The sequence below is a fragment of the Seriola dumerili genome, unplaced genomic scaffold (genome assembly GCF_002260705.1).
Source record: "Seriola dumerili isolate Sdu_G_001 unplaced genomic scaffold, Sdu_1.0 BDQW01000081.1, whole genome shotgun sequence".
Taxonomy (NCBI): domain Eukaryota; kingdom Metazoa; phylum Chordata; class Actinopteri; order Carangiformes; family Carangidae; genus Seriola; species Seriola dumerili.
The window spans coordinates 978,532-1,003,836 of record NW_019174336.1 but is presented as its reverse complement, the minus strand read 5'-3'; the positions used below and the strand labels follow the sequence as shown (position 1 = coordinate 1,003,836).

At 41.0% G+C, this 25,305-nt stretch overlaps 1 protein-coding gene across 1 annotated transcript in view; it reads right to left on the bottom strand.

Moving 5' to 3' along the window:
- ror2 (receptor tyrosine kinase like orphan receptor 2) overlaps positions 1-25,029 on the bottom strand; it is a 40,644-nt gene extending 15,615 nt beyond the window's left edge. The window contains exons 1-2 of the mRNA XM_022744633.1: positions 24,769-25,029; positions 3,079-3,144 (exon numbers count right to left, since the gene is read on the bottom strand). Coding sequence (XP_022600354.1) covers positions 3,079-3,144; positions 24,769-24,832 — 130 coding nt within the window. The 5' untranslated portion in view covers positions 24,833-25,029. The remainder of the gene's footprint in view (positions 1-3,078; positions 3,145-24,768) is intronic.
- Positions 25,030-25,305: the final 276 nt, after the last annotated feature.

Here is a 25,305-nt window from a genome sequence, read left to right as displayed (position 1 = left end):
CGTTCCTTGACTTGAAGTATGTGTTAAGATGTGGAATTTGCAGAACTCATTTGTGATCAACCTGACCTTGAAGCTAGATGCTATCAACATGTTATTCTTTTTGAAAACCTCCTGAATTTCACCTAACACAGACAACATGGCTCATCAGTTAACTGTTCCTACACATGCGTACAGGACATTTGAACTGGTACATGCTGAAGAGGAGGTAGAGATTCACCCAGAGGTGAGCTGCTTCATTTGAAAGACTAAAGCAAGAATTCATCCACCTTTAGCTCACTTGTAAGAACTGCACCCTTTCTCATCGGCAGAGCTGGGTTTTTCAAGTGTTCAAACCAGATTCTGGGGTCTAAAGGATGGCATCACTTATCTCATATCTCAGGCTATGTCCACACTACTACATTTTCTTTTTAAAATGCCTTTCTTTTTAAGTTTCCTCCTGCCGTCCACACTACTCAGAGGTTTCCAGCATCAAAAACTGAGACTTTTGGAAACTCTGCTGACCTATTTTATTTTGAAAACTCTGGGGTTGTGTTTTATTTTGAAAACTCTGGAGTTGTGTTGTAGTCTGGATGGACAGAAACTGCGACCTTTGGAAACGATGACGTATGTATGTGTTTTCAGGTGTGACAGTGTGGACAGAGATTGAAAATGCCATTTTAAAATGAAAACGTGTGGGCGTAGCCTGAGATGAGCCGTTTCAAGCCACCAATGTAATCACCAAGCCTTTCTGGGAGAATCCACTGTGCTGGTGAAAGAGAAACCTCTGGCTAAGAAGGACACATGTCTCCAGCTCAGTGTGATTCCTCAATATAATCTCACCTGCATTAGAGGCAGGTTGAAACTTGCACACTTGGACACAGGAGAGAAAAACCTTGTTATCCGCCATAAAAAGAGCCACATCTCTGCACTGCTCCTTCGCACCATGACCAGGTGAAATACCAAGGCCATCATTTCACAGAGGGAGCCATTAGAGCGGCAGGCCTGTGGGGCTGTGAGGTGGAAAAAGGCTCATCCAGTCTATGCTACATAAATGTGTAACCTGCCAGAGACTTTACAGGAAATTTGAAGGACAAAGATCTACCACCAAAGCACTTCAGCATTTTTCCACTATACAGATACTGTATGTAGGGTTAAAGCCAATTAATACTTTCCATGTCCTTCCCTCCGTGAGGGTCCACGTGGACCCCTCTGCAGACGTCTGTGTGCAGCCCAAAATCTCTGACTGCACAGACTGTACACTTTGAAACAATCCAAAGGCTGCCAAATGGTGTTGAATTCCTGGCCCCTATGACTCCTATACTTGATCAAATAGGTCTTGGTTTCAGTCAAAATGTCACAAATTTTAAACAGTTGTTAATGCTACTGTTGACTATTTAGCAAAAAAACAACAAAAAAAAAAACAAAAGACACCAAACATCCACGCTGTAAATATTCTATGTTCCCATAATGAATTGTCCGACTGTAGTACAAACTGTGACCTCACTTACTATTACATAAGTAACACACATAAACAATGTGCTCTGAAACTGTAAAATAATTATAACGAAGAAAGAATAATGACACAGACAGCTCTGTATTATTTTCTTTCTGTTCTAAATGTTGATGGAAACTGTTACTACTCAGTTCACTTTGGTCCCTACATGGTCATTTCTCTACCCTGGTATTAACTAGACGGTGCCAGTGTTGAAGCTTCCCCTTAAATTATAACGTGACTGATGTTCAGAGGAGGCCGCACTGAACACACACCACGCTGCTGAGAGGGCAGGGCTTTAAAACCAGAAGGCAGAGACATTAACAGATCTGTTTCTAATCATTAATGAACTCTTTAACACAGCTGATTGTGCCTGACTGTTGCCACGAGGAAAGACTGCTGAAGACTGTTAGTTTGAAACAACTGAAACAGACTCTGCTGTGCACTATTTCAGTGTACCCAGCTTCAGTGCTGGTTGTCAGATACACTTGATGAGCACAGCTTCTGGTTTTAGGCTGCAGTCAAAAAGACAAATTGGCTCCTTTCCTAACCACTTCTTGACCTTCATGGAAACCTCATGAGGTGAAGGAAAGATGTGAAGGAGAATTCATAAGAACTTAGGAAAAGAATCCGACTGTACTTACACTTAGATGTTTTTTAACTAACTTTATTTATAACACATGGAGGATAAATGCTCCTCTAACCACAAAAACAAAACAAACAGGATTGAAATGTTGAAATAAGATGACATGAAAGAAAAATAAAAGTAGAGAAACCTGAGCCATTGAAATAATAATTAAATAGAAAAACAAGGAACTCTGCAAGAGAATAAATGATCAGATCAATAAATTATATTCAGGAGTACATGGTTTCCTGTTGTAGGCACTTTTGACATTTTTATACATTTGTTAACTAGATAAAATAAATTTTTAGTGCTTTACACAAAGAGAGGGGATTTAATGAAACAACATTTAAGTATAGACTGTAGTATGTTGTTATGATGATGATATTGTTGACTATAAATTCAACCTGCTTGTTGTTCATGACTCCTCACTGGATTTAAAGAGAATAAATCTATATTTATGGATTTGGGCTTCAGTCGATCAGACCAGGATTTCCATCATTTCTGGATCAAGTCACAAACACAAAACAGCTGCTCTGATGTTTCTACATTTACGTGTGTCTGCTGTGGTGAAACCACATTGTGGTGCTATTGTGGGATGGCATTTCTCCTTTTCTCTAGTAAAGGTCAAGTGTTTCCTTTACTAAAGGAGATAAGATAGGAAGCATTGAAGCTCCTTTCCTCCTCAAGTGGAGCAGCTGTGGTCATGGTGCTGCTCAGATACTTCAGCTCATTTCACTCAGTTTGAACCTTCATAAGAAAAAAAAGACTTTTCGACTGCAGCCTTGTTCTTTGTTGGAGCACAAGAGTGCCACACCTGGCAACCTTACTGTGATGACACAACTCCAGGAAACCATGCATAGTCACTGTTCCAGCATGATGCAATCTCTAAAACATTTCTACATCTGTGTTTTTGTATGGATAAGCAAATCAGATACGACATATTAAAGGTGTTAGTGGACAAAACGAGGAGTTTTCATCTTACCTTCAGCTGTAGGTGCAGCACCACTTTGAGCTTCAGCCAGACCATCTGTATCAGGACCTGGATCAGCTGCAGAAACAGCAATAGAGAAGTCATTAACAAAGGGAACTACGTGAAGAACTGTTTGTACAGGCTTGGCAGCAGTGGAGAATTAAAATTTGTGGTGCTTGAAAAGGCCATTAGAAATATTGAGGACAATCAGTCTGAGTATGACTGCGTTGTGTGCAAGGTTGGTTGGTTTGGCTTGAGTGTCTAAAATGGAAATTATTCATCCTGTGGGAAGAATGAATGACCTCAGTAAGTTTCATAGCAAACAATCCATTGGTTTTGATATTTCCTGTGTAACACTGAAAATTTTGGTTTGATAGTGGTGCTATAAGAATGAATGAATATGGCGTTTGTTTCTGAGTTATGAACGTCTTCATAGGGACCACAGGGCCTTCTCTATCGGAAGCATGCCTAACTGGTCACTAGCACCTCCTTAAGGTGTCAGAATCATTCACAGGAAGTGCTAGCCAGATTGTCAAACAGTGTCTGAACCCCCATCCCCCACACCGCTCTAACATCGGAATTGGGGGCTGCGTGCAGGGGTTAACTGGGGTCGGAGCTGAGCTGTAAATCACACCCTGTTGGAGCACAGCTCTGTCTCCTCAATCACATCCTGTCTCACTCTCTGGAATCACCCAATTAAATGTCAAAGCCAAATAAGAGCAAGCAACTATTTGGGATGTTGCAATGTTCTGTTATAAGACTACATTTCCTGATTAAAGGGTTCTTTACCAAAATAACCAACAAAACATTTAGTTTATCTCAGATATAATGAGACCTCTAGGCCTCTCCACTGACAGGGAAAACACAAACAGGTTAAAATGCACTGACAAAAAAAATATGACAGACATGAATTAGCTAAAAGTCATATCTTATGTTTGGTTTCACGATGACAGTTTGTTGTCTGTAGAGGATGCCGTCACTTCTCTCAGTCTGGCTGTGAGGCAAATTGGGTTTTCCCTCTGATTTACACAACACAGTATTTTAGAGGAACATGTGTAATGGATACTCGGGCCAGTGTGATTGGACCCGGCTCTCCCTGGGAGCTAATCAGAATCGGCACATGTAAGTGAACACGATTCACGGCTCAGTTATTAGTGCGAGTCGACTTGGCATTGGCTCCTGTCTTCCCTGTGATACAGAGCATGTGCTGGACAGATGTGGGTGGTGGTAGAAGTTTGTGGTGTGAGGACTGTAGAGACTAAAACCACTGCATTCCTTTCAGTAGCCATACTTCCCTGTGTAGATTGGACTTTAATCCGGCCATAGATGTAAGACGAAATGGAGACAGGCCTCCTTCAATATGAGACGGATGGATTATTTCAGCATCAGATGCAGATGCTAGATTTGTATTCACTATGTCTTGTGTCAGGCGTAGTTCTCCTAGTCATACTGCAAGGATGAAGCATAAGCATCAAAACAAAACACTAGTCTTTGATGTTCCCTAGATCACACTCAGCCCACGGCTCATATCTGTGATTGATTATTTTATTTTATTTATTTATTTAATAGGGATGATGCCATTTTAATTAGTTCCAGTACAAAGCATGAAACTGATGAGTAAAACATTGAGTTTATAGCTGTTGCTTATTTTTACAATCTACTGCAGAAGTCACCAACAAAGAGTGATCTTCCCCCTTTAAAGAACATGAAACACATCTACATTTCCCACAGAGCAGCCAATGGCATGTTTTTATTAAACCCTCCCTGTCTGATAAAGGTCCACATCTTTTACACTGAAGATTCTCAGTCATCCAGGTGGTGGTATCTCTAAGAGCTACAGTAGACAAAGGCAATTGGACTTGTCTGAGGCTCTTGAAGACGTTTAAGTGTCTATGTCAAACTGGAACAACCATCATGAAACAGAGGAGGTGGTCTACGACACTCACAATGCAGTCTTACCGGGACAGAAGGCCTGAAGGCCCTGCAGCCACATGTGCTTGTGGCAGGTGAATTAACCAATCGCAGTTTGATTTATAGTGGGTGGGACCAAAAATCACTGTCCTAGGTCTTCCTGAAGGCTCAAGATGAGAACTACCTCACAGGTTCACCTTCTTTCTGTCCAGAAAAAAGCAAATTGAGCAACACCCATTTATAAAACACTTGTTTATCTCTTGTGCTCTTGATTCCTTTCAGCCTTCTTTTATCAATCATATCTCTGTGAAACACTGGTCAAAGAAAACAGATGATGTGACATATATCACGCGCTGGCATCCAAACACTTCTTCTTTCTTTGAAAGGCCTATAAAGAACTGGTGAATAGGTTGAAAGTGAGAATTGGCATCCTATATAGAAACTAATCCTGCCTCTCTTCTGCTAGTTAGATGATCATGTCTGTATATTGTATTTACCACATACAAGCATCTCCCTACAATCTAACCCCTTTATCTGAACTCCATCTATCCATGTTAAAACATAGTTCAAATGATGACAGGTCAGCTGACTTTAACTTTAGATGTTCCACATGTTCAGTCCGATCTTTGGGTTCCTGGTTTTACAAAGCTGGATCACCAACAGGGCAGAGTAAACAAGGCATCCAACTGCCCCAGGCCCCCCAGATCCTAAGGGACCCAAATAGCCCCATATTTTTTTTTTAGTAAATTAGTAATTTGCACATTTGTTTTAAATGCATACCACTAAATTACACAGCACTAAATTTAAATTTTACACACTACCGGTAAGACCCTTCGAAAACAGAGTCATCCATATGTTGTTTGTTTCCTTTAACTTGTACTGTGGGGTGCAATGAACACTGCAGCCTCTAGGGGCCATTAGCTGCTGTCAGATGCCATTGACCTCACCTGTAAACCGTGCACCCCACAACACAGTTTTGTAGTATTTTGTCATATTGTTTTGTGGGTACACTAAAAGAAAACCAAGACAACCAAGAACTGAGCTGAGCTTCTCTGAGCCTGGTCTTAGGCAGTAGCTGTCATTGATTACATTTATCTACAGACTTGGAAAATGTGTAATTGGGGGCAATAGGATGCTTTTCCATCCAGAGCTGAGTAAGACTGCTGGCTGCTGCATTCCAGCTGCCTCCACCATGAAAGGGCCCTTTGACAGCTGAGAGGCCAGGCCACAGCTCCATCTACTGGAGTTTTGACTGAGGGCCTTCTGGCACACCTCAACACTTTCCTCCCCACCCTCTCCTGTTAAAAGTGCTTGTAAGTGTGTGTGCGTATAGGGGGTGGGTTGGCGGGGAGATGGCGGTCTGAGTTAAGTCACTTTTGGGAACAAAGACCAGTAAATTGGGGGACGGCTTTAGGTCAGGCTAAGGGTTTGGGTTTGGGTCTCCATTAAATGAAAACAAGTCTAGATCATGTCCCCAAACGTGCCAAAAGTAAAAGTGCTCGTTAAGGTTAGATTAGGGTTTGTGTTAGGCTGTCTACAATGAATGGAAGTCAGTGCAATGTCCTAACAAGGATAGCTGCACAAGTGTGTGTGTTTGTGTGTGTGTGTGTGTGTGTGTGTGTGTGTGTGTGTGTGTGTGTGTGTGTGTGTGTGTGTGTGTGTGTGTCTCCTCTTGCCTCTTACTCCTCTATCCCTTGTCTCTGTTACGCCCCATCGTCCACCCCCACCTCTCTATATTTTCTGCTCTCACTTCCAACCTTCTATTGGCAGGGGTCGATGTGACAGTTCGTAGAGAGCAGGCTGGAGTTATACAAACATTTCGTGAAGACAGAGCTGCTTCGGAGGCAGTTTCTGGTTGAGTTAAACCTAAATGGATTTCCATCCAAAGAACCACAGAGTGTCAAAGGAGGAAAACGTGACTGAAAACTCAACCACTGCTTTTCTTCCTTCCAAGAATGAGAGTGGTTAATGGAGTGTTTGAAAGCTGCAAGCAACCATGATGTTTCTTTTTCATCAATATATCGGTGTAGAGTGTGTGGTAGGTAACACGGTTAATGATCTACAACCTGCTGAGCTACTGAAAACTGTTGATCATCTTGTATGGTGCCTTCTAACAAGGGTAACAAAGGGACAGCATGCACCAACAGCAGCTCAGCCTTTCCTGGCTGATGAACAATTTTTTCTTGCCAGGAGCGGGTGGTGATGGTGGTGGTGGTGACGATGGTGGTAATAATGGTCACTTGCTAAGAATACGCCCTCTGGGCAGCACTACTTCTTCATCCTCTCATGCAAATGGATGGATGGATGCTACAGTGAATCATTATCACAAAGTAGGTCTAGTAGCACGAGACAGAATGGGCCGAGGCTAGCTGGTTAGCATGCTAACTTGTAGTGGAAGTAGTAGAAGTAGAAGAAAAGAGGAGATAGGAATATAGGCAAAACAAGAGTTAACATTGGTGTTTGTTTCCACAGCTGGAGACAGCTGTTGATGAGTAAAGGAATAAAGTTTGATGAAGTTTTGAGTAAACAGCTTTTAGCCTAATGAAAATGTTGGCTACCTTTTAAGGTTAGTGAAAATTGTGGCTTTAGATAAAGCTCCATATTTCCCTCTTCTTCTGTGTTTTATTTGAAGTGTTGATCCATCAGAAGATATATTTCTGGTTTTAAGAACCAAAAACCATCTCAGTGTAGTTTTATATCTCCTCTCTCAGGCTTCTCTCTGGAGCTCTAGTAACAACAGGTCAGTGAGCCAATCAGAAGAAAGGAGGCTCTCAGCCTCTCTTCTGATTGGCTGACTGTTTTCTGAGTGATCCAATAAAAATATAGCAGATTTCAGGTAAGCACTCAGAGATGGGCAGGGCCTGGGGCGTGGCTGAGAGTGGTGACTGCTTTGGAAAACAACATCTGTGAATATTTTACTGAGATGCTCAATATCAATATATTTGTGACTTATACATTAACTACATGAATTGACATTTCATCATTATGTTAATATAAAATATAATTAAGTCACTTCCTTCAAAACATATTTGCTGTTGCAAATTAATTATATATGTGGAACTAGGAGACAGGGCTGGGTGAGAGGAGGCCATTCAGGTGTTAGAAACCACATCAAGTGTCCTCAGCATCTGACAGAGGTGGGGGTACAACGCACATGGACAGGATCCCAATGCTGCAGTATAATATGGTGAGAACACGAGAAGAACATCATATCAAATCATCACAACGTTCTTAAAAGTACAAGTTATGGGAAGCTACTGGTTACTGGTTATTCACTAATTTCCAAATTTACAAGGTTGTATATGGTTCTTATCATTATTAAACCTCTACAACACCAGCTTGTGTTGTTTGTGTGTGGCTGTCTTCATTCATTTGAACGCACTTATACTTCTCTTGCTGCACAACTGCATTTGATATGTTAATCTGGCACTTGACCTGCTGCGATTTAGACTCTGCACACATTGATCTCAGTGTAGCTGGAGGGGCACACGTCATCTCCCCAGTCAAAATCAGTCAAGTCCTGGTCAACCTCTCTCTACTACATTTCCAGGTCAGACCACACTGTCTGCCTCTGTCTCTCTCCCACGGCCAGCCTCTCAGTTTTCTGTCAGAGTTATTCAGAGCCTCCTCAGTTACAGAGATAAGTGCTGTCTCAGGAGGAAAACCCACACTGCTGTTTTGAGGTTTTGCATCAATAGGATCGTTGCATACATGCATCACTAGGTTGTTCTCAAAGTAGTACATTTTATATTTTGTGCAGATATGCTTATGTTTGGTATATTACTTGTGTGGCATCGGAATTTTCATTGAATATCTAAGGGTTCATTACAGGTATGCACAGGTGTAAAATTGACATTGAAAGGAAAATTTAAAGATTTGATTTTATGTATTGCAGTTATGCATTAATGTATTCTTTTGATGCATCCATAAAGCACTGTGATACAGTTGTTATTATTATCTAGAACTATTTAGTTTGTCCTGCGGGTTAAATGAAAGGAAATGAATACTGGAGAATGACTTTGCCAAAGTTAAAGTCCATGTCCTCATTGGGGAGGTGACAGACGAAAGCTCATAGAGTGTCGAAAGGGTTCATCCTCTGGGGTGCCATCTGACCCACGATGGCATGAGAGTTAAGGGTCACCAAAATGGAGGTCCCTGTTCAACAAAGCAAAAATGTGTTGTTGCTAAGAAAACTACATCTTCAAAAGATACTTCATCTTCTCACTCTCTCTGTAGCTGAAGCAGAACTGCTATGAAATCAGATAACTGCACATGTGGGGGGAGCAGACCTTCCTCACTTTGCAGCCGACTGAAGCAGAAACGGCAAACGTAGAACCAGCAGGAGAAAGAAGTGGTAAACTTCCCTCCCATAATCGAAAGTACAGACTAATTTTGCGGCGAGGCCATTTATGTACCACCACAACCAACGTCCTGTCTGGTGGGCCGAGTTTCCACGGAGAGGGAGCGAAACGATGCTAAATCAAACAAGGAAAAAATGAGAGTGGAAATCCTAAATTATTACCCTCCCAGGCCAGTTAAGAGTGGGACGAAAAGTCTGGACTTAACATGATGTAATGTATTATTGGTATTTCAACAATCACTTCACTTGTCCTGTCCAACACACACCTTCATCTCTTCTCCACTGAAGGAAGAAAGAGAAAATGTCCTGAAAATACTACCCCTCATAAAGACTGCATGTCAGTAGATCTGATGAAAGCAACTGCCCTGAAGCTACACACCAGGCCCCACTCACAGCTGTTTGTTATATGCTCAAAATAAAAAGAAATACCTCATAAAACAATAATGATTTACTTCTACTAACTGGGAATGTATTCATCTCTCTGATTCTCCTTTATTATAACATACAATACTGACTGTTCATGAACCTCACACATCTTTATTTTAACATATGTGGGATTGATCAAAAGCCAAAATTTAAAGCTGTTTTCCTCATTTTTTGGCCACTAAAAGCAGAAAAAGTCAAAACAAGCTAACATATTTTTATATATATATGTAAAGAAATAAAATAATGAGCTTAATGTGACTAAAAAGTTGACTGTTAATAATGTTTTCTGCACTACGAGTGAACCTTTACATTTGTTTGCAGTGATTTTATACACCAGAGTCAGTCATGGTTAATGCTCTGAAAGGAGCTGTGAAGTCTGAGGACACACAGCAGAGACGCTGCAGTGTCAGACAGACGTTATCACTGATGTTGGTCGGCAACATTTCAGCCTCACGTTGAAGGAAGGAGCGGTTATCCAGATGAACAGCTACTCGCTCAAAGTAACTATGTACATTTACTACTCCAGTACAGTTTTTAGGTACTTGCACTTTACGCTACTTCATACTTCCACTGCACTAAATGTCAAATATTGTTACCTGCTTTACACTCCACTGCATTTGTCTGACAGCTTTACTTACTATTATATACTGTATATACCCTTCCTTTCCAGTGAAAACCATCTATCTCCACATGTGTTGCTTGCGTGTGTTTGTTAACAGGTAAGATGAAGAAATTATTTAAAACGCTTTGGATCAGCTGGAAAATGCATCGTCACACAGCCGGAAACAGGACAGTGAGAACATGATGCATTACTGTAGATTACAGTTTAAGTTCAAATCAGCTCCACCATAAACATCTACAGCAGTAACATAACACTAATGCAGTATGAATATTGATTAAAAAAAAACACCCATCATAATAGGAAAACTGACACTGCACAATGAGAACTTTCACTTTTGGCACGTTAAGTACATTTTGCTGATGATGTTACACACTTGTACTCAGGCTCAGTAAGGCTCTGAATGCAGGGCTTTTACTTGTAATGACGTATTTTTTGGTTGCTGTATAGATACTTTAAGTTCAGTATGATTAATGATCACAGTGTTACTGTACAGTTCTCCTGTGTCACCTCTTTCAGCTCACTGTTTTGGTTTCAACTTGTTGTTTGGTTCAGTCATTGTGCAGCAGGCAGCTGTTGTGAGTGAAAATGCTGTGACAGACCCACACTACCTGTATTACCTGTACAAGACTGATACACAGAGTTAGCAACTAGCTACTGAACCCAGAGGAGCATTTGGCAGCTGATCAGTCAGATATTTTTTTCAGGGGTTGGTGGAAATAAAAGCGATAAAATCTAAAATCAGCTTATATATTAAAAAACACACAGCACAACTTACAAAACAAAGTGGGAAAATCAGGTCTATTAAATGTTATGCTGTGTGTTTCATAAGCTAAATGCTAATAACAAGTAAACAGTGCTCTTCAACTGACACAAAAGAAACCAGGAGAAATGAGGGCACAACATCCCTCAGTCTGTTTGAAGCACACTGAACTCTTTCGAAGTTCTCTTCTCGTTTTCTCTGTTAAACTCAAACTACAATTATCTGAAATGTGAACCTATAAAAATGTTAAATTTTACCCAACATGCACTGAGAACTGTTTTTTTTCCAGCAGTACTGGAAACGCGACACAAACCTGGTCCAGATGTGACCACTTCTGTCACACAGGCTCCATCGCTCTTATTTAGACGTAAACGTGCATGTAAACCACGTTTACAGTCTCTCTGACATAATGACTGAATCATGGCACTCACTGGATTGTCAGATGGTATCACTTGCCATGGAATTTCCCCTTTACTGGCTCTGATGCTATCTTCCCACCCTGGGAGCCCTCATCAAAGGCAGCTTACACAGGGGTAACTCCATCCCCTTGACTGAGTTAAAACAACAATAGCCATCTCATAAAAAAGCAGCGACTTCCGTTCAAATATTTGACCATTTGGAGGCTCAAAGACAAGACAATAAATGAGACTTGGGAAGGTCAGGATGGGGGATGAGCTGAGTCATTTGCCTTTTATTGGCTCTCTGATAAGATACCAGGCACTGCATACCAAGCCATGTCTGTGGAGAACCAGGCCCAACCATGAAACTGTTAGGTTTTGGATGCATGTAAAACACAGCTCTTGTGTCAATTGTTTATCTTTCTCCGAACCGGCGCTTAGTCATTCTTCCCTGCGCCCAAACAGTGCGATGGAGGAGCAGGAATGTGGAGATGAGAGGAACCACGCAGCAGAATATCACACAGTTTCACTTTAGTTTTAGCTTCTTCAATCCTCTCTGCCTCTGAACTGTGATTAACTAAGCATCTGCTGGAGGAGGAGGGACAGGCTGTCATCCTGACAGCCCTGCTGTTAACATATTTTCACAGACCCACGGCAGCCTGTAAAGGCCGAGCACCAAAACATCCAGAGTGTTTAACTCTACGTCTGCCTCAGCAGATTAATCCATCAACACAAAGGTATCATAACAGTTTTTCTACACCTCTTCAGTTGAATTTGGTCTGTCTAATAAAGTGTAAAGCCCATAACAGTCCTTAACATCACATATATATATCCTTCACTCCATGTGCTGTGAACTTGTGAACAGAGGTTCAGGAGCCTCAGTTTCACCACGGCCACATGTGTCCTGGATAATAAAACAATAGAAGGTTTCTTTTTGGTAGTTGAACAGACTGATTTTGACATTTTCCTGGCATTTCTGCTGGAGACTGTCCTTCATAGGTTCTTAGTGCAAGTAGGTTATTACGATCTATATTTACGTTTTCTTGTTAAGCCCCTAGTGAACATATATTCACGTTCAAGTGTCAAAGCCATTTGATGGCTGTAGTAATGATGACAGGAGCAAAAGGAAGAGAGTGCATTTATCATTGTAACCATGACGATGTCCTCTAACCTTTACATGGTGCTTGTTTTAACCCAAAGCACCATCTTTCCCTAAAGCTGACCAAATGTTTACTGTAAAATGGTCACAAGATAAAGTGCAGTTTATCTGTGGCATAAACACTCCTCTGCCTACAGACAGTCGTCAGTTTATCAGGTACACTTAATACCAACGCAGTGCTGCAGTAAACCCTGCCTCCACAATGCTTATAATGTTCAGTTTGTGTTAAAACTGTGTTACTGATGTCTTGATGAACTGTTTGGTCATTTTGGAGGCTGCAGTTTGTCTTGCTGTTGAAGACATTATTTTGTCCACCCCATTTATATCAATGAGGGTTTGCTCGACTCAGCTGTTTGAAGCTAGGTTGAAGTCCACTGACCCATTCTCCTGCTTCTGTTACTGCTTATTATCTGCAGTAATGATACATTTATTTACACACTTTATCTGTGGTTAATTATTGAATCAATTGCATGATTGACTAAATTACCTTTTAATTTGCTGATTTGCTGCTGAGCAGCTTAAGTGACCCGCTGCTTCCTGCTGGTGTTTCTGCCTCAGTAACTGGGAGTTGTAAGACGCCTTTTTGTTAATCCTCATTTAGTCAAATGTCTTTTTCTGTTTGTGGGATCAACATGTTGAACTTAAACTGGATCATGACTGGGATTATTTTGAACCCAAACTGAAACAGTTTTTAAAGAGGGATCAATCATGAATGACCAGGTGCTTTTATTGTATCACTGTGAATTGCTTGTATTTTGACTGTGTTTTATTGTTGAGTAATATGTATTTTAAAGGCCCATGTAATTACAGGCCCAACAGATTATTTTAGACAATACTGTGGTATATCCTTGTCCATATATAAATAAACATTAAATAAATATTATTCCATTGAAAGACTATTGGGAAAAAAACTCTACAAAATATCAAGTAAATACCCAAGTTGAACAATTGCTTTGCACTCCTGTAACACTGTCTAAGTCACTATGGACAGTTTCTAAATAACGATCAAAAGTGATGCAGTAGAGCTAGAAATACCATCTTTTTTATTCCACATATTCTTCCTTATAAAAATCTTGTGGCAAAATGAATCACATGGACCATCAGGAGTTTGGTCGCAGGTTCAGATGTGTCATACTAAGAGTATAGCAGAGATGAAGAGTGGACTTCAGAGGTCAGGTAAGATTACGTTGTTCTAACTCCACAACTCCACATTTTCCTCTTTGATCTTTGTACTTAAGTCTATTTTTGTCTGTGAATTATAAATACATTTGGAACTTTTTAAATGCCTTTATAATTGCAGCCTTATTATTCACAGAAGTGGCTACATGGCTACAGACTCTATCACAGCTTCATTTTATATCATAATATCAAATTATATGGTAAACAAATGTTCTGAAAAATCTATTGAGACAGTATTCATGAATAAAAGACACTGTATGAAATATTCAGCTCAGACACGTGGAGAGTTTGGGGCCTCCAGTAGCAATTAAAATACAGTTCTGAGGTTTTGGGTAGAATCCTACATGTTAGTAAAGATGGAGCCACTGGCAGGTCTACAGGATCACAAAGATTAAGTCAGATTTTGATTGCTGGACCTTTAATAGCCTGTTTTCCTGTTATAGTTTTAATACTTGAGAATGAGGAAATGATATGAGGGTTTTTTTCCAGAACGGATGAAGCCTCTTAATGAGTGGCATTTTCTACAATACATAGAAAACCAGCCTCAACTCACTGCAAGTGCTTTTATATACAACACTCTGAGCAAATGCTTGGTATAGAGACTGGAGACAGTTGCAACACTTTTTGCATTTTTCTCAGTTACTCAGAGACTAAACTTTTATATATTAAACTTACACATACCTACTAATGACCCACACTATTTAAAGATCAGTACATATGACACATCATATAAAGGACGGTACTTTCCAAAAGTTCAGGAACTTTGGGGGTGTGGTCTGGAACATTTCTGATTGGTCGAGTACTTGCTGCATTTTGTTTCTCCCGTGATGTTTTAAAGTCTGCAGCGAGCGAGCAAACACATTTTCCACACCGCGAAACATGTCGAAAACTGACAGAAAACCGTCTCCACCCTGTCAGCCATGACAGAACATCATGTGACACACTGACACATGCTAACCAAGTCACCAACACAATGATTCAAACTAAATCAGTTTTGATTCAATCAAACAAAAGCTCAGGTATGGTCAGTTTAACAATGTTGAACATGTTTTCTGTCTTCCTGGTGGAGGAGGGTCTAACTGAGCATGTGCAGTACAAGTGTCCCCAGTCTCCACTACATATACAGGGTTTAGGGAGTTAGGGCTTTACTGAAATTATCAATAACTATAATAAGATAATAATCAATAGAGATTACTTATTACTTACTACTTATTTATTGATCATCATGCGTCCATATCAGCTATTTGGATCATGAAGTCCTTCTCTAAATGCTTTACTATGAAAACTGCTTCTCATTCAGATCAGCAATCTACTTTAATGTCGACTGATCCAGGATCCAAGTCAAACTGTGCAGAGCAGCACACGTTCAGAGGTAACCCTGTTTCTATTAATGGAGTTAGGGAGGAATGTGTGAGTGATCAACAGTCAAATATACATGAATACAACAAAGTCCCTCTGAAGACAGTTACACAGGTAGAGAAGTATTCACCATAAAACACAAGAACACATCCTGCGATGTCTTAACAGGATAATTATGAACAGACTCAACAACACTGCCTGTGGCTCCAAATATCTCCTCATCCAAACAGATGATAACCAGGCGCATGTTGGAATTCAGCGCGATTGAAAAACATCCACAGTGTCGTCTTCTGGGAAACACAGATTTAGAAAAAAAGCTTTTCTCTTTTCTCTGGATAAATGTTTCTGAGTGATAACTGTTGTGACAAAATGGCTTAAATATACAAAGTGAGACACAAAAGGTCTGGCGACTTCACAAGTGCTTCAGCTGACCGTTGACCTCTGGGTGAGTGTGGAGGGTTTGGGAGGGGCGGTCTGGCTCTCTCTTTACAGACTATACAATTTATGTAACATAGTTCTTAAGGCAAACAACTGATAAAACCTCCCAACATGAAGATCCTCAACATAGAGAGGGGGTGTGGTCTAATGGGAACCAACTCATTTTCACTAAAGCAAACTTTATTTAAATTCATTATTTTAATCATTCATTTCTCAACATCTGTGCATTAAAAATATTTGGTCTGAACTTGTTCTTCCTTCTTTCTCTTTACCTCTTCAGTGATGCCTCACTCCGATGAAAAATGTCCGCCCTGTTTATACTCCACATATAAACACATAAACATATGAAGAACAAGGCATTGGAGGAACAGAGGAGTCTACAGTCACTCCGCTTTTTCTTTTTCAAACACTGAGGCCTCCTCCTCTGTGTCTGCTCACCAGCTACAGTAATTAGCAGCATATGTTCACATATAGTTTCTTTTCAAAATTAAAATCAAGATTAAGTCTGTCTATAGTATTAATGCATGCCGTGGCCACTGACACAGTTAGAGACAGAGCTCTGTGATTATTCAAACGGCCTATCACCAACTGAATGAGCCGTCTGTAGAAAAAGCCAGGAACTAATGTGTCTTAAACACACAACTTTTGTTGCAGCAGTTGGCTAACCGAGTCCATCCTGTCTACAAGTCAGTCCACACTGAGCCCTGTCCATGGGAATGTCTTGCATTGCTCTAATTAGTCCCAGATCCAGAATTATAATTAGTACCAGACCCAAGACATACCAGCATACAGCACTATGTCTCTGAACAGTCGATTCTCTCTGTCAACAAATACAGGAAAGAAAAAGCTTTTGTTTGTTTCGAGTTGAGGATTGTGGCTAAATTCTTTCTTGCATTTCAAATACAAAGTAGGATAACATCCTTGTCAATCTGACAACACATTTGCTGCAAAAACACACAACACAACCAAACAGACAAATGAGCTGCAAGTATCACAGCTGGAAGTGTTTCCAGGGGACACAAAAAAGTGATGAACCCGGCTGGCACACGCTTGTTGTTCGATGCTTTTAAAATAAACCAAAATAAGTCACAAAGCCTTGAACAATAAGCGTGTCGCAGCCTGGTGCATCACTTTTTTGTAAAGATATTTTCTTACAAACAGTCTGTAACTTCTGCCTCTAGGGGTCTCTCAAAAAATCAGTGACTCGCCAACTCAGCTCAGCAGAGACACAATGGCTGCGTGTTGACTAAAAAGTTTCGACTTTTTTTATTTAACTTGAATGAAAACAAAGGATCAACTATACATAAAATGCTGCCTATGTAACTTGACTTGACCCGAGCATTTCCACTGCATTATTGCTTCTTAATGAAAGTATTCATATCAGCTCATATCAGAGAATACATATGCTGATACCGATATGTCTGTGATAGGCCAATATTGGCCAATAGAATCGGCCGACCAATAAATTGGTCAGGCTTTAATATAGAACATAGGTCTAGTTGTTTTTAGACATTTTAATGTGGAAAAGTTACAGATAATAACTTTAAACCTTCAAATGAATGAGGTCAGTGTTTGTGCCTGATCTGAAAAGATGAAGTGAAAATCATTGAAGGCCAAGACATGATGAATCATGAAAATGGGGATATGAGAGCACAGTCTCTTCAGAGGAGTTTATAGTGTAGCACAAAAAGTGAAAAAACTTGAGAAAGTGCAGATCCTGTTCAAATCTCACCTCCACTCACTGACCAATCACTGTGTGAAGGACTGTCTGTTTTAGAAAGTTATAAAACTGGGCAGACGCAGCTTCAGATGAAACACACTGGAGGCTTCACACCCTCCTCCCTCACTGAGCAGGTATCATTCAGACTGTTGACTCTTTACCTTCACTAATTCAAAATGCGCTACAACCCCCCTGTGTTAGATCCTGGATTATGTTCGACATGTTCAACCTATGTTTGACCCATTCATAGCAGACGGCTGCCGTGGGTCAAATCCCTCCTTGTTACCGTTCGCACAAGACCTGACTCTGCCACTGTAGCTCCATTCACATTAAACATGGTTGTTGCAGTGTTTGCACTGGAGGACGGGGGTGGAAGCTTTGCTACCAAGCTAAGGACATTTCCAACCCCACACGCTGAGGCTTCAACTTTACAGCTGCTTCCTTTGTAATACAGATGAGTCTTTCTAGGCCAGAGGGCATCACAGTCTTCAGCTGTAATGATGGCCACTGCACCAAAATGGTGGCACAGCCCAGTGCTGCTGCTGGGAGCTTGGTGTGACTCATTTACACTGAGCGCAAGTACTATACTGTTTAATGTTTGTAATGTTGAGGTTTAGATTTCAGCGGTGCTGAAATGACCCTCAGTCATTTACGTCTGCAGGTATCAGAGACTCTAGGTCTTTCTAGAGCTCTGTCTCCATGTTGTGCTACAGCTCTGAGTACATTCATACAATAGCACCCTGCAGCTTCCTCAAGCAGTTTCACACTGCTTTGAGTGCTTGTCACCAGCCAGCAATTAGCTCCAACTTAGAACAAAGCTACCAGTGTTGCAGGCAGGATGACGAGGCACCAGTATTGATGGGAGACGGTGGGTTATAGACCTTTTTACACAGCACTGTTCAAGGCAGGAATGTTGCACCTAGGGCTGGGCGGTAAAACGATAGCAATAATGATCGCAAAATTATTTTCCTTGATAAATTTTCGATAGAATTAATTTCCATGTTTATAACACGCCCACAAATGAATCGCAAACGGCCAATCATCGCCCAGCCCTAGTTGCACCTTTATTCTGCCTCTGTTCTGTATGAAAGGTACAAACATGGACTGGGGGGGGCATGGGGGGGTATGGGGGGGGCATGGCAGAGGAGCAGAGGTCGTCACAGAGTCAAGTCGGCATCTGTATAAGACAGAGTAGATTGTCTACTCTGCATTTGATTAGTTGCAGTAAATACTCTGAACAAGGAACAGCAGAGACAGTTGTAGCATTAAAATACAGAATGTAACTGAACAACAGCAGCTAGCAAAAACAGTAAGGTCAGTATTCACCACTGGTAGTCCAGGCTGATGAGAGCCAATCAGGGAGTAGTGACTGTATGGATGCTGATATGGAGCTAAGCTGGTCATCTGAATGGATATGGTAGTAGTGCGGACTAGTTCACACATGCAGTGAGCTGCAAAACGTGGACGTAAACCAGGAAGCACCAAATTTGTTTTGGCTCATGCTTCAGGCATTTGCCATTAAAATGAATGAATGGGCCCCATCACGGAGTCTGGTATCTAGTTCTTATAATACATCCATGGTATCAACAGAGCTGTTAAGATGCACTCTGAGTGGCTAAACGCACCACTGCAACCAAGCAATCCTCAGTGGCCAAGATTATAAAAGAGACATCTGTGAAACACAAACTGAGAACACGTAGTAACAGAAATTTTAAAACCATTTTCGATTTGTAAAAATTTCATAGAGATAAAAATATGAAAGTATGATGTCATCTCAATGTAAAGTCTATAGGGTGGGCCAGTGGAGCAGGAGCAGCGGTTTTATAATGCTGATACTAATGTGCATTATACAAATTGCCACTCTGACCACTCTGACTTTGAAATGAACACAGGATAAACTGTACACAGCTTCATCTCTGCTGTCTTACTGTTGGTCCAAAATAAAGTTTTCACATCTTAGCAGAGAATCACAAGTTCATCTAAACATTGAGGGAAACTCATGGCCCTGCACACATCCCCCACATTTTCACCAGCTCCAGATTAATGGAGTGACCTCTGGCTAACTCCTCTGGCTCTGTCCAGTGCTGCTACGCTTTGCTTCACTTCACAGTTTGACTGGGGAAGGGGAAACACGGACAGGAGGTAACAGAGCACATGGTGAGGGCAATAAAACTCTGGGAAAAGCTTGTGCTGTGTGCACCTCGCAACAGTTAATCATCTCTCCTTATGTTTGTCATTTACATCAGTGCCTGGCCTGCAGCTAAATAACAACACCATTAGTTCATACTGTACATCAAACCAGGGACGGGCTCCTCGCTGGAGATGGAATATATTTATATACAGTCTATGGTTTCCCCTGACTATAAGAACAAAACTGAGCATTAATCACTTTGCTGTTTTATCTCTGCTGTAATAAATGGTTTCAATTCAACACTCTAAAATAATGGTTGGACGGTTTTACTCAGAATGAAGCAACAAATTGTTTCATAAAAGGAAAATTACAGGTTTTTACAACTTGTGACTGCGACTGCATCACTAACGATACAACAAACATGAGCAGATACATAATCATGCAGGCTGGAAACAAGCTGACAGACAGCTACCACTTTATTTGAAGGTGAAAATTAAAGTGAGCAAACCGATAATGTCACTGAAGCCCCTTTTCCACAGGTCAACAAACCTGCTAAGACCTGCTAACATCTGGCTTTCATCGGTAATGGAAAAGGGAACAATCAGCATTCACACCCGGGTCAGATGACTCTGCAGTAGACGCATGTATTTAGCTCTGATCAGCATTGATGGAAACACATCACCCAGGTGAACCCACTAATTTTCACTCCTTTTCCTGCTGCAACATCTTTCTGATTTTGGTAGAAAAGGGAATAATAATCCTTCAACTGTGCCCACACAGACCAGGAGTCAAAGTTAAGGCAGGAAGTGGTGTGAATGTTTTGTCTAACCTTATTTTTTTTTTAAACATTGTGTTTCTACTTTTAGAAAAATGAGATGTGAGCAGTGAGGCTGCGTTCAGACCAACCTGAGCCGTCTCATTCATCTAAAAGGAGCCAGTCAGGCAGCGCAGCAGGGGGCCAATGCTGGGGGCTACAGCAAAACAACACAGTGTTGTCCACCAAAAAAAAAAAAAAAAAAACGGCTCAACCTCTGCTGCAGCACAACGTGACGTCATCTAGCAAAAGTGCTGCGCTGGCCAATCAAACACGCTGCAGGCCTACTGTCCTGCTGGATTTCATTGTTACAGCAGATTTAAGGCTGGAAACAAACTGGTTTTTATGAGTGTGTTTAAAGCTGTCCTGAAAGGTTAGACCTGAAGCACAAGCCTACAGACACAAGGTATCAACACATACTATCAAAACCCCTAAACATTCATGGTGTTGTCATGGTTTATAAATTAGGCTTAGTGTCAAACTTATTTTGGAGTGTCACAAGGTTTTCTTCAGTGTAGCCAACAGGTTTCACCACAGGTCTCCATCAGACCTGTATAATCCACAGTCTGATTAGTCCCGACACAATTTATAATGAACCAAAATTCCCATGCATTGACTTATTAGTGAGGAATTGTCACAATATCAACACTGCCACTATTTGTTTTACTGTTTTAAATGGCTGAGACCTTGTTTCACTGTATAGCTGTTTGCATCACATTGATTGGCTCAGCCCCTCCTTGTCCCTCCACACTCTCTCTCACAAACACATTGAGAACTGACCAATCTGTCAAAGCTGGACCAGCTAAAAACATCAACACAGATGGTCTTTGCAAACAGAAATGATTTTTGTGTTTATTTGCATAAAGAGCAGGAAGGTGAGATCTGATCACCAGTGTGGGGGAAGCTGAAAGCTACCAGTCACTTCACACTGGAAGAAGATGAACTACAGCAAAGCTACACCAGGGAAAAATCTATTTAAGTTAACTAAAGCTAACTAGAAAAAGTAGTTAAAACTACTATCACTAAAAAAAGTGATCAGATTGACACTGTACATGTGATATGAAATTAGATCAATATATAATACAAAAAGTTACTTCTTTTGACTTTACAAATCAGATGTAGTGGATGTAGTTTCCAAACTTGCATACAACTGTATCTACAGTGGTTAGAAAAAGTCAGTGAACCCTGAGGAATCACCTGGTTTTCTGCATTGATTGGTCATAAAATGTGATCTGATCTTCATCTAAGTCACAAATGCAGACAAACACAGTGTCCTTAAGCTTATATCAATGTAATAAATGTAACAAAGTTAATTAACATTTACAGCGCTGATGGAAACAGTCAGTAAACTTTGGGTTTAATAACTGGCTGAAGCTCCTCTGAAACCAGCTCTTCACTAGCTGCTGATCAGAGCTGCTCAATGTAAAAGAGGAAGTTTGAACCATTCTTCCTATAGAGCTGCTTCAGTCAGACAGATTCTCAGGATGTCTGGTGTGAGCGGCTCTCTGAGCTCAGTCCACAGCATCTGTACTGGGTTCAGGTCTGGGCTCTGACTGGACCACTCCAGAAGGTGGATTTACTCTGTCTGAACTCCTTCTGTAGTAGAATAATTTGATGTTTAGGGTCATTACTGTGTTTCTATTGCAGTTTTGAGTTTTCTCCTTTTGCAATATCATTCTCATCAAACATGGCGATAGATTTCCAGCAGTCTGCCACTCGGTTGGAGCTGGCTCTCTGGGGCCTGATGTGGCAGGGGCCGCGACTTCAGTGCGAAAACTGTTTCCATTAAATTGAGTGAAATATTGCTTCGTGGAAAAGTCTGAAACACCACCTCAGGCGAGCTTATGAATCTTTTTGTGACATATGTTGGGTGGATAGACACCCTGACATGATCCTGAAGAGACCTTGATAAACTTGATGATGTGGAGCTGTCCAGGTCCAGAGGCAGCAGAGACCCAGATCTTGATGCTCCCTCCACCCTGCTCCACCTGTGGGAGGATGTTTTCATGATGATGTGCATAGCTGCACTGTGGAGTTTGACGATGCTTTTTGCAAAAGATGCTTCTTGTGAACAAAAAACTCAAAATGTTTGAGTGTTTCTTAAGTCAAAGTGTCTCTAACTCACACCTCCAGTCTGGTCTCAGTGACTGGACTCCAGGTTTGATAACTCCTGACTCCAGTTAGCTTCTGATGACGTGATTAGCTGAAGACTTCACACACATTTAACCAGCTACCGAATGTTTGAACAATGTTTTCAACATGAACAAGAACAATATAGATTGTGGTTGTCTATAACTGTAACTTAGATCAAGACCTGTCCACATTTTAAGTTCATACAAAAACAGATGATTCCAAAGGCTTTGCTTCCTGTTTTATACTCTGTCTTTCTACTGCTGTGCTGATTTGGTCGGTATCATCCTAGAAAATCAGTAATTTCACTCAATGACTGTTATTCTCCTTTATTTTTAATCTGTTTTCTTCTCCCACATCGAGGACAACAGACTGACACCACCAGTGTATGGTCAAAATGACACATCCTCATGTGTCTGTGTCCCAGCACAGCTGATGAAGAGTAATCTAATTCAGTCTGATTTGCAGAGGTGTGAAAACTGTTGGCAGTTTGTCTTTCCAATATGTTCTTACTCACTAGCTGTTTCCTCTCATGCAGTAGCAGATCATGTGTGCAGGCTGTTGCTGATGTCTGAGCATTTAGATATTTGCTGTGATGGACAACCTGACTCAGGTGTGAATCACGGTCTGACTAGGTTTTGATAGCTCTATGAATGGAAGCAATTGGCTGCCTTTGAAAAACACTGAAACATGTTTGCTGTAAGAAACTGAATGAAGTCCTGCAAAGTCAGTTTGGACAAAAATTCTAAATGACTGCTTTTCAACCAAGAACTAAGTTGTAATTAAAAACCAACTACCATCTGCTTCGCACATATGAAGAGTTTAAAATAGATAACAGTGGAGCACAGTTAAATGCTTTGAACATAAGTTTAGTTTTTTGCTGTACAAAATATAATTTAAATCGCAATATGGCCAAGTGCAATATCCAAATCACAGAAGCTGCAAAAAATTGCAGGAGCTGCATTTTTAAAAAATAATAAATAAAGGTGAACTAATGAGGTGTTGTGATGCTACAGAGACACCCTGGCTTACAAATCATATTCTCCAGGCGTAAGGGAACATGTTTGTTTGGTACAAGACCCAACAGAAATCACACCATCATCATTTTTATATTTTTTTCAGTGAAAATGTAAAAATTGCCATTCCAACTGAAATTGCAATAGCTGCCAAAAAAAAGTGCAGTATGATTTTTTTTGCATATCGTGTAGCCCCAGTCATAACTGTTCTGGGAAAAAAGCAATTGTGAATTTATCATATGTGAAATAAACTGCATATTTATCACATGTGAACTACTTGTTAAAAATTCACTGTGTGGAAGCTCACATGTTAAATCATTTTCACATACAAAATCAAGTGTAACAGCAGTTCACATCTGATAAGTTCACTAATAGAGATTTACACTTTAGTCACTTTCATATATTTAAAGAGAGCCAGTGGTTTACATATATTCAACATGTGGAATTAATGAATTAAATTAATCATTTAAGTTTTCCAATAATGGAAAAGTGAGTAATACTGTGATACAGCTCTCAACCAGACTGGCTCACCTTTAGGGTTTTGGACTTAAAGGATGGTATCAAACATGAATATGCATTGAACTGGCCTTTAAAGACAAAGGGGTTGCACAAACTGGGGGGGGGGGTCATTTAGCCCGCTGCGCCCCACCCCCATACTCCTTTCACTTCATACCAAATGGTTAAGTCCTCAAAGCCCGAGCTGAAAACAGGAAATCTCCACAGCTCTCCCTCCCGCAGGGGGAGTAAATGAATTAGCATAACTGACAAAGACGCGAGATCACCTAGAGCTGAGCTTTCTATTAACATGACAACGACACAGTGGCCATTTGAGTCTGACACAAGAAGCTTTTATATGAAGAGCAGGAGCTGCAGGGAACACATGTCAACAGTGGCCGCAGACACTCAAACACATTCATATTAAAGTGTGTGAGACTCAGATGATGAAGGGATTTTAAATCTCATCTCTGCAGAGGGGATGTGAGTTCTCCAGCTCCAGGCTGAACAATGAACCTGGCCCAACTTTTAACTTGAAGTGCAACAAGAGAAAAAGCTCCATCTATTGTGTGAGATCACATCAACGCCCGAGAAAACTCAGGAATGCCTAAAGCTCTTTGCAAAGTTTCACACATGAATGTGAAATTATGTTTTTATTTTATTTATTTCGCCTTGAATAAATGAACTACCTGTTGACTGGACTACATGTTGCGCAGTGCGCCACTTCTCATTTTAATCCGTGTTTCAGTCTTTTGGAAGTTTGCAGTGTAAAAGAGAAACTTACCGTCACATCTCAGGTTAGGAGACAAGAAAAGCATCCAGATCCAGCTCCTCAGGAATGTGCTCATAGCTCACTCTTCACTTTTCACTCACAGGAAAGTATCAGGAATAATAAAGATGGTAGTTTCATCCAGTTCCAGGAGCACAGCTTCTTCTTCTTCTTCTCCTGCTGGAGCTTCTGCCCTCGTTGTTTTCCAGGTCAGCAGCCGGGCCCACGGAGACAGCGCACTTCCCAGGTCGCGGAGGACTCGGACCTGAAGGTGCGGACCAGATGCGGGTTCAGAGGAGAAAACAATAAAGCACGGTCCGACAGAGACGAGCCGCGCGCGGCGCCGTCACAGCGATTGATCCCGGAGTGTCCGCTGTCCTCGCGCTGAAAAGAAGCGAGATTGGAAAAGTAAAGCGGACGCACGCGCGCACTCACACGCAGAAGGGCAGTGACGTTTTTGCAGAGGGCCCCATCTAGAGACAGGACGAAGGTAAATGAACAGCCAGAGCACCACAGTTACACACGTTAACGTCAGACTGCTCATTATGTCTG